This window comes from Triticum dicoccoides, chromosome 4B, assembly GCF_002162155.2.
Source record: "Triticum dicoccoides isolate Atlit2015 ecotype Zavitan chromosome 4B, WEW_v2.0, whole genome shotgun sequence".
Classification (NCBI taxonomy): Eukaryota; Viridiplantae; Streptophyta; class Magnoliopsida; order Poales; family Poaceae; genus Triticum; species Triticum dicoccoides.
The window spans coordinates 68644683-68654413 of NC_041387.1; the positions used below are offsets into that span (position 1 = coordinate 68644683).

The 9731-nt window shown below is 41.1% G+C and overlaps 1 protein-coding gene across 1 annotated transcript; it reads left to right on the forward strand.

Moving 5' to 3' along the window:
- Window positions 1–207: 207 nt before the first annotated feature.
- On the forward strand, window positions 208–7539 carry LOC119295062 (adenylylsulfatase HINT3-like). Its single transcript, XM_037573391.1, has 7 exons — window positions 208–478; window positions 849–904; window positions 4617–4674; window positions 5614–5680; window positions 6782–6837; window positions 7001–7054; window positions 7187–7539. Exons 1-7 carry the CDS (start codon window positions 257–259, stop codon window positions 7271–7273), a joined length of 600 nt encoding a protein of 199 aa, XP_037429288.1. The 5' UTR covers window positions 208–256; the 3' UTR covers window positions 7274–7539.
- The last annotated feature ends 2192 nt before the right edge of the window (window positions 7540–9731 follow it).

Below are 9731 nucleotides of genomic sequence, written 5' to 3' on the forward strand. Positions count from 1 at the left end.
GGTACGAGTCTCTCAGGAGAGGGCAGAGATCGAGATGGAATGAAGCTGTGGAGAGGATGAGGCTGTTACGCTGGCCCAAGACGACGAACCCGATGACCTGTAGGGCCAGAACTGGGCCGGGTTCGGGCTGGCCCTGATTCATCTGAACGCTGAGATTAGTTCGCGGCCCGGCCTGCGGAGCTATTATTCACTGTCGTTGACCCGCTGGACCGCGTACGAGCCACACGCCCACGCGACCACCTTACCCACTCCCAAAATGTCCCCGCCGAGGCGCCTCGCCGTGCTCTGCTCCCACCTCCGCCCCGACGGCGCGGAGCCTCCAGCCGAGAATGAGCGGCCGGCCGGGCAGAAAACGGTGATATCCACCTCTCCGTGCGGAGACGACGGCCGCGGCGCGGCGGCCGGTCGCGTGGGGGATCGGGAGGCGGAGAGCTGCGTCTTCTGCCGGATCATACGCGACGAGGCGCCGGCGTTCAAGGTGCGTCGGGCCCTTCCTCCGTCTTCCCATTTGTTGGTTGCTGCCGCCACCGCGCTCGCGAGTCCTCTCTGCTGCACGGTCGCCTCAAAGAGGGATTACATGGCAGCTTCGTTCAGACCTTCGCTTATCCAAATCGTAATGCCTCTCACAGCATATACCCGAAGCTTGCTCTCTGAGAATGCGTAATCGAAGAAACCTCTAACTCTGTGTCGCCATGTAAACATTAAACGTTTGTAGTTAAGGTGCTTGTGCATGAATTGAATAAGTGCCATAATGGGATGAATTCATTAAGCTTCCATTTTTCCATTACCTATTTAGTGAGGGGCGACCGGTTCATTGCTTTGAACAGCGTTGTCTGTGTAATTTGCAGCTCTACGAAGATGATGTATGCGTTTGCATATTGGATTCTCACCCATTGGCTCTTGGGTAAGTTGATCCCTTCTTTTCCCCCATATTTGTCAAATTATATGGTTGGAAGTTTTGGACCCAATATCTTGGAAGATTATAGAGCATTTCCAGCTTGTGGTATAAATGTTTGTCGTTGCCTGGAAGAATATTTTCTATCTCCTTGATTTTAAGAATTACATGAGTATGTAATGTTGATTGATTTATGCCTTCGCTCGAAACTGGCAAAATGAGTGCGGTTCAACTTTTTGCTAGTATTTAGTACTTTTGGGGCATCTGCTTAGGCCACTTGATTTTGTGGAGTATGAACACAAGAGTTTCATCTGGCAATCTTTTCTTGAATCTATTGAATTTTATGCACCAACCAATAGAAGCAAAAGTTTGAACTAATGGAGATGATTGGACAATCCACATAAACTTCAATAGAATCGACCTGCAGAAACAAGTTTGCAGGTTCAGATTACGGCCCTATAAATAATGCATAAAGTATTTTCATCCATCAATGATCATAAAGTTTTATGACAAGTGTCTGAACTTTCTATCCGGTGGATTGCTACGATTTATAATTCAATACAAATGCATTCATTGCAGCATATCAATATTTAATTTCAAAAATAAATCTTGGTTTTTTTACATAATTCACAGCCGCTTTAATTTATTCGCCGGATCTTCACAGTTAATTTACCGAAAAAGGCTTTCGCCCCGCTTTATATATAAAGCAAACCACTAGAGCCAACGGGTTCAACACAAAGATCCAAGCCACACGACACACACACGGTAGCACACGAGCATAGTACAGAGGTTAATGCTGAGGGCACAGCTCAACAAGCCCAAAAAAACTAAAAGCAACATACAGCGTCCGCGGCAAAGCCACAACCACGGCCATTCAAAGTATGAAATTAAATTAGAGGGAAATGTGGAGAAGAGTGAGTCGGTGAAATGCATTTAGATTTGTCTCTCTACATTTGGTATGCCTCTTTATACTTTTGGACACTAGTTTAATAAACAAAGGAACTTTTATCATATTTTATTGCCCAAGAAACACGACTAAACGAATATTGACCAACACATTTTCCTGCCAAATAAGGTTTTAGCAATTGGTTGGTTGGGTGGAAGGAACATAATAGATCTTAGTAAACCATACTCATTCATTTGTGCTGGCTTTAAATTAAATTCAATTAGCAATGTGTAGCTTACTAGATGCACAGGTTGATCTCCCTTGAATTTTCTCTCTTGAATCACCATTCATCTTAATTGTCTTGCTATGCTTAGTTTATTTTTTTCCTGGTTAAATCTGGTGACTTTTAGTAGTGGCCAACACTCTAGCCAGATTGATTTCATCCTCTCGAGAAGAGAAGATAGGCGTGCGTGCCTAGACTGTAAGGTGATACCTGGAGAGAGTGTTGTACCCCAGCATAAGCTGGTGGTTGCTGACTTCCGCTTTCGGGTTCGTGTCCAGCGGGATAAGCGTGCCAAAGTCCCTAGAACGAAGTGGTGGAAGCTCAAGGGGGAGGTAGCTCAGGCGTTCAAGGAGAGGGTCATTAAGGAGGGCCCTTGGGAGGAAGGAGGGGATGCGGACAATGTGTAGATGAAGATGGCGACTTGCATTCGTAAGGTGGCCTCGGAGGAGTTTAGAGTGTCCAAGGGAAGGAGAAGCGAAGATAAGGATACCTGGTGGTGGAATGATGATGTCCAGAAGGCGATTAAAGAGAAGAAAGATTGTTTCAGACGCCTATACCTGGATAGGAGTGCAGACAACACAGAGAAGTACAAGATGGCGAAGAAGGCCGCAAAGCTAGCTGTTGATGAAGCAAGGGGTCGGGCATATGAGGACCTCTACCAACGGTTAGGCATGAAGGAAGGCGAAAGGGACATCTATAAGATGGCCAAGATCCGAGAGAGAAAGACGAGGGATATTGGCCAAGTCAAATGCATCAAGGACGGAGCAGGCCAACTCTTGGTGAAGGACGAGGAGATTAAGCATAGATGGTGGGAGTACTTCGACAAGCTATTCAATGGGGAGAATGAGAGTTCTACCATTGAACTGGACGACTCCTTTGATGAGACCAGCATGCGTTTTGTGCGGCGAATCCAGGAGTCTGAGGTCAAGGAGGCTTTAAAAAGGATGAAAGGAGGCAAGGCGATGGGCCCTGGTTGTATCCCCATTGAGGTGTGGAAAGGTCTCGGGGACATAGCGATAGTATGGCTAACCAAGCTTTTCAACCTCATTTTTCGGGCAAACAAGATGCCAGAAGAATGGAAACGGAGTATATTAGTACCAATCTTCAAGAACAAGGGGGATATTCAGAGTTGTACTAATTATCGTGAAATTAAGCTGATGAGCCATACAATGAAGCTATGGGAGAGAGTCATTGAGCACCGCTTAAGAAGAATGACAAGCGTGACCAAAAATCAGTTTGGTTTCATGCCTGGGAGGTCGACCATGGAAGCCATTTTCTTGGTACGACAACTTATGGAGAGATATAGGGAGCAAAAGAAGGACTTGCATATGGTGTTCATTGACTTGGAGAAGGCCTATGATAAGATACCATGGAACGTCATGTGGTGGGCCTTGGAGAAACACATAGTCCCAGCAAAGTACATTACCCTCATCAAGGACATGTACGATAATGTTGTGACAAGTGTTCGAACAAGTGATGTCGACACTGATGACTTCCCAATTAAGATAGGACTGCATCAGGGGTCAGCTTTGAGCCCTTATCTTTTTGCATTGGTGATGGATGAGGTCACAAGGGATATACAAGGAGATATCCCATGGTGTATGCTCTTTGCGAATGATGTGGTGCTAGTTGACGATAGTCGGACGGGGGTAAATAGGAAGTTAGAGTTATGGAGACAAACCTTGGAATCGAAAGGGTTTAGGCTTAGTAGAACTAAAACCGAGTACATGATGTGCGGTTTTAGTACTACTAGGTATGAGGAGGAGGTTAGCCTTGATGGCCAGGTGGTACCTCAGAAAGACACCTTTCGGTATTTGGGATCAATGTTGCAGGAGGATGGGGGTATTGATGAAGATGTGAACCATCGAATCAAAGCCGGATGGATGAAGTGGCGCCAAGCTTCTGGCATTCTCTGTGACAAGAGAGTGCCACAAAAGCTAAAAGGCAAGTTCTACAGGACGGCTGTTCGACCCGCAATGTTGTATGGCGCTGAGTGTTGGCCGACTAAAAGGCGACATGTTCAACAGTTAGGTGTGGCGGAGATGCGTATGTTGAGATGGATGTGTGGCCACACGAGGAAGGATCGAGTCCGGAATGATGATATACGAGATAGAGTTGGGGTAGCACCAATTGAAGAGAACCTTGTCCAACATCGTCTGAGATGGTTTGGGCATATTTAGCGCTGGCCTCCAGAAGCTCTAGTGCATAGCGGCGGCTAAAGCGTGCGGAGAATGTCAAGAGAGGGCGGGGTAGACCGAATTTGACATGGGAGGAGTCCGTTAAGAGAGACCTGAAGGATTGGAGTATCACCAAAGAGCTAGCTATGGACAGGGGTGCGTGGAAGCTTGCTATCCATGTGCCAGAGCCATGAGTTGGTTGCGAGATCTTATGGGTTTCACCTCTAGCCTACCCCAACTTGTTTGGGACTAAAGGCTTTGTTGTTGTTGTTGTTGTTGTTGTTGTTGTAAATGAATGTTAACCTATACTTGTTTGTTCATTTTATTTTCAATTTCTTAAGTGATATTGTCTCCTTGTCATTTTCACATCTTCAGGCATTCGTTGATAATTCCAAAATGCCATTTTTCATCTATGGAGGTCACTCCACCTCATGTAAGTGTTTTATTACTATAATATACATGATATTGTTTCTAGGGAATTATTGTTTCTCGATTTGAAGCGGAACCTCAGCAAAAAAATAACCATATTTGGTATTTGATTTGCTTTTGATATTTTCTCTGCAAGTAATATGTAGTTAGGTAAATAACATCCTGCTTCCAAAATAAAATGGAACAAATAGTATCATATGCCACATCCAAATAGGTTTTCTTCTGAGGGGCCAAACGAATCAAAATGCTGCAGTATTTATTCCATGAGCTGATTACCAATTTACTCTTGCATTAGTTTTTCGCAAATCTCATAGTTTGTTGTATGAAAGCTTAATTTTAGATTCTAAACTATATTTGAGCACAAAAATTTTGAGATACCACATCCGAATCTTTGTAGCGGATTGAAGACAAAACAGATGACATGCAACCTTTCTTTTTGTTATTTGTCATTTGTGGAAGCTACTTAACTAGCCAAATAGTCATGCCTAGACCTGATGTTACTAAGGGAAATCTGATGATCAACTGGTAGATTCATTTTGTAACTACTATTGGACCATTCCTCCACATGCCTCCGGACCTGTTGGTTCCTTCTTGTGGCATGACATTTTTAAACTATCTCATGTATTCAGACAAATTTCTTCCTCTCCATTGCTAGAGGCGACACTGCCCTTTTTTGGAGTGATCACTGGTCTTATCAACTCCTGTGTAGAAGATTTCTGAGCCTGCATTCTTTTGCCCTTGATAATCTGTCACCGGTCCATGAGGGTTGATGTGATTAAAGGATGCATTTTAATCTGGCGAAAAGCATCTCAATGAAAAAGTAAAAAAAAAATGCACAAAGCAAGCTAGAAATTTTGCACCCCCATTGCTCAGTTTCTAGATCATCTACCAGATTAATCACATAATAACGTCTTCTGATGTTGATATCTTGTCTCTGAGCCAGGTCATAGCAGCAATGTGTTCCAAAGTACCTTTTCTGAGCAATGCAATTATGAAGGCTACTGACTGCGGTAGGTAGACTACAAATATTTTCTGTTCGTTTTTGGCATAACTAAATTATATATTTTCTTGTAATAGAACTGTCTGTATAAACTGAAGACGCACAGCAGAACTAAATTTTTCATCGCTTGTGTATAACCCAATGAAATACTTTCTCATGACTTATGATCAGTCTCTTGCACATAATTTTGTCCAAATATTGTTGTTTGGACTAATCTTAAAAGAATCAACATAGGCTGTTGAGTGTCTTCAATGCATATGATTAGGAATATGATTAGGAATGCCTGAGTGTCTTCAATGCCAGATTATGTGTTGACTAGCTAAAATGGTGCCAAATTTCAATCTTTCAATGGTGGATTACATAAATTTACAGAAGTATGAGAACACTGTCCTGAGATTGAAGTACTTTGTTTCAAAACCGTAATAGAAACCCAAAATGAGAAAATAATCCCTACATTGTATGCATTGCACATAAAGTCGATTTATTTGCTGGTTCCAACTAAATGTGAAGCTAATGTGACAGAAAAAAAAAAACCTCCACATGTACCATTCAACACTCAAACTGGGTAATGTTGAGTCTGACACTATTAATAATAAGCTTGTGCATGAGTAAGTTAGAAACAAAAATAGGTGTGCCACTTCAAGATTAGCAGTGTTTCAATCTGGTACTCGCAGTTTCATCCATATGCATAATGTATCTGCATTTATCAGCATGCACTATGTGGATGACTTAATCTCCAGAGTTCATGTATTTTTCCCTGAATTTTCAAGAAACATGAGCACAACTTTCTTGCTTTCCGCACTATACAATATATTTCCATTTTCAGTGTGTTAAAAAGGCACTCGGTTATCCCTTTTGCACAAACAATGGATTGTGTAATATGACAAGTTTTTGCAGTCTGGTATTTTGTATTATGTACATCTATACAAAACCAATAGAATGTATGTGTTATTTGCCGCAACATGATTAGTCAATTAGACTTATATCTTAATCTTTCAGAAACGTAGCTCGGCAATTGCACTGATTTGTTTTGATGCGTCTAAGGATGCCATTTGTTATCTAACATTTGCTGATTTGCATATTAATTTGATCTGATTTTCTTGGAACTCAGATGCATTCAACTTGGTCGTCAATAATGGAGAAGCTGCAGGACAAGTTATTTTCCATGTGAGTAATATTATCTCAAACTTAAAGTGCATAGGCTCTATTTTGTATGTCATGGTTTTCTATTATTACAGCATGCTCACTTCCATATGATTCCTCTGCATTTGTTTATAATGAACTTTAGAATTATTTACTGATCCCTTGTTGTGCTTTCAACTATCTACAGACCCACTTCCACATAATTCCTCGTAGATCTGGTGACAAGTTGTGGCCTACAGAGGTATATTGTCTTCCAATTTCTATATTTCCATTTTCATAACCTTTAGCCTTAAGTTGGGGCTGTTGGTAGCAAAATAACTTGTCTTATCACCTACTGACATTCTTCATCACAATCACAACTAAAAAATTACAGAGCTTTAGGAGGAGCTCTATTGAGCCAAATGAAACCTCGAGTCTTATTAGCTGCATCAAGAAGCAACTTGATTCTTCAGAAGACTGAAGCTCATTACCGCATAAGGTCCAATAGAAAGCTGCTTCAGTTGTCCAGTCAAGTACATAATCTGCCTCGGTTGCATAGCTGAAGTAATCCATGAGTTTAACAAATTCGAAAAACACTGGCACTGTAACTACTGTATAATATCTGCCTCGATGCCCAGCTCTTATTGTCAACTGAGGGGACGAACTATGTACGGAGCCACCTTCGTATAGATGATTATATCTTATGGAAAAAATCTAATGAAACTAATTTGGTGTTGTAGATGTTAATATATTTTTTGATAACCTTGTGCTCACCCTATATACTCCCTCAGTTTCAAGATAATTAAAGTTCTAGTTTTGTCCTAAGTCAAATTTCTTGAAGTTTAACCAAACATATAGATAAATATGCTAATGTCTACAGCATCAATGCATATAGTATGAAAATATATCTTATGGAAAAATCTATGGAAACTAATTTGGTATTATAGATGTTATTTTTTTTTTGATAAACTTGGTTAATAAAAAGAGGTTTGACTTGGGACAAACTAGAATTACAAATAATTTGGAATAGACGGAATATAACTGTACTAGAACCAATTAAGCCTGATAGCTAGTTAGGTAAAGGCCACGTACAATTTTTCAGGCTTTTTTTTCCTTTCTTATATAGTATTTTGTAATGTTCAACATGTATTAGAAAGTTCCTTGGGTATTTTAAAAAATATTCATCATGTATTAATTTATCTCGTATGAAGAAAATGTTTGTGGTCTATTTTAATAAAATGTCTGGTGAGGACGGGGCGTCGACCCGTTGGCTGGGCAGCTGGGGTAGCTGCCAGCCCACCCGGGTTCGGGTCTTGGTTTTAACACACGGTGCTCGCGGAGTTTCTTCTATAAAAAAAGCTAACAATAAAATGCTTGGCATGTATTAAAAATGTTCATGGTGTATTAAAAATTCCATCGTGTATTTAAAAATTCATCATGTGAAATCAAAAGGACATATCATGTATTGAAAATTCTTCCACGTGCATTTGAAAAAAAATGTAATTAAAATAAATTCATGCATTTAAAAATATTTATGTAGTTAAGTAATTTTAGAAAAGTGTTCACACATTTTAATACATATGTTAAGCATTCAATTATTTAAAAAATATGTTTTGTTTTCAAACAGAAACAGAAAAAAATGACCCAAAACCAAAAAATAAAAAAGGGGGCATAATAGAAAATAGCGATGGAAAAACGCAAAAGGAAATGGAAAAAACAACCGAAAAGAAAGAACACTAAAGGGGGCCATTGGCCCCTTGAAAAAAAAACAGGAAAACTGACAAAAAAACAGGCCCAGATTTTGTTTAGGAAACCCTCTTACCGTTCGGTGCTAGCCCATGGCCCACATCAGTGCGCCAGAGTCGTATGCAGCACAGTGTATATCTACGAAATCACTAATTAAGGAGTATTCTTTTTGCAAAAATCACTCCCACCTCCTCGAGTTGTGACAAGTGGCGCATTGCATGTGCGCCATTTGTCGCAACCTGGTAGTTTCCTTTTTTTCGTAGTCGTTTATTCAAAATGTTTTATCTCTTAAACTGTGTGTCTAAATCTTGAACCGTTTTCGCCATTGAATTCCTCACGTTTAGATATTTAAAAGTAGATCCCATGTTGATAGGTTTTGATGAACTTTTTTTCACGAAAATAAGTGGACAAAAAAACTGAACCAGGAGCACGTTTTTTTTCTCTTTCCGAGAGAGGCACAGTCGCGCCTCTCGTGAAATCACGACTGTGCCTCTCGAGGAAGCAAAATTGTACCTCTCGTGGACGAAAAAACAAAAAATAGTTTTTTTTCGTTTTCGAGAGGCACGGCAGTGCCTCTCGCGAAAAAAAGAAAAAAAAATAGGAAACACGATTTATTCTTCCTGTTCCCGAGAGGCATGGTCGTGCCTCTCGCAAAAGCAAAACCGTACCTCTTGCCAAAGGATAAAAACAGAAAATGCATTTTTTTTCGTTTCCGAGAGGCATGGTTGTGCCTTTCGCAAAAGCAAACTTGTGCCTCCCGCGAAAGCAAAAAAAAGACGTATTTTTTTGCGCAAAAAAAAACTTGAATTTTTTCTTTTGTCCGAAAGCTAAGGAAAACCGGTGGAAAACAAAATAGTCGAAAAAAAACCGGGAACATCCATTAAAAGCCAAAACGCGTGCAGAAAAATTAAGAAAAAAATAGGAAAGAGCGCCCAGAGTGCGAGACGTGGCGGCGGCTGAGAGCGTGCCAAGTGGCGCTGATCGTTGTGAGGCTCCCGAATGAGCGCGGGCTCGCCTACTTCGAGATGGTACAACGTCTCGCCTCAGGCGGTAGTCCTGACGGGCCAGCCTAACAACACATATAATGTGAGAGGTCTTAGGAACCTTCTATGCAACAATGGGGAATTGATTCTCAGAACCTTTTGTCCGGGGTTTTTTCCCTGTGTTTTTGTTTTCTCTGTCTTTCTTCATTG

What these genes read in the sequence shown, in the direction of transcription:
- LOC119295062 (XM_037573391.1), top strand. Translation starts at nt 257, where the DNA reads ATGTCCCCGCCGAGGCGCCTCGCCGTGCTCTGCTCCCACCTCCGCCCC. An exon ending in TGGAGGTCACTCCACCTCAT is followed by an intron (nt 4,675 to 5,613) that starts GTAAGTGTTTTA and finishes TCTCTGAGCCAG; the next exon opens with GTCATAGCAGCAATGTGTTC. An exon ending in TATGAAGGCTACTGACTGCG is followed by an intron (nt 5,681 to 6,781) that starts GTAGGTAGACTA and finishes CTTGGAACTCAG; the next exon opens with ATGCATTCAACTTGGTCGTC.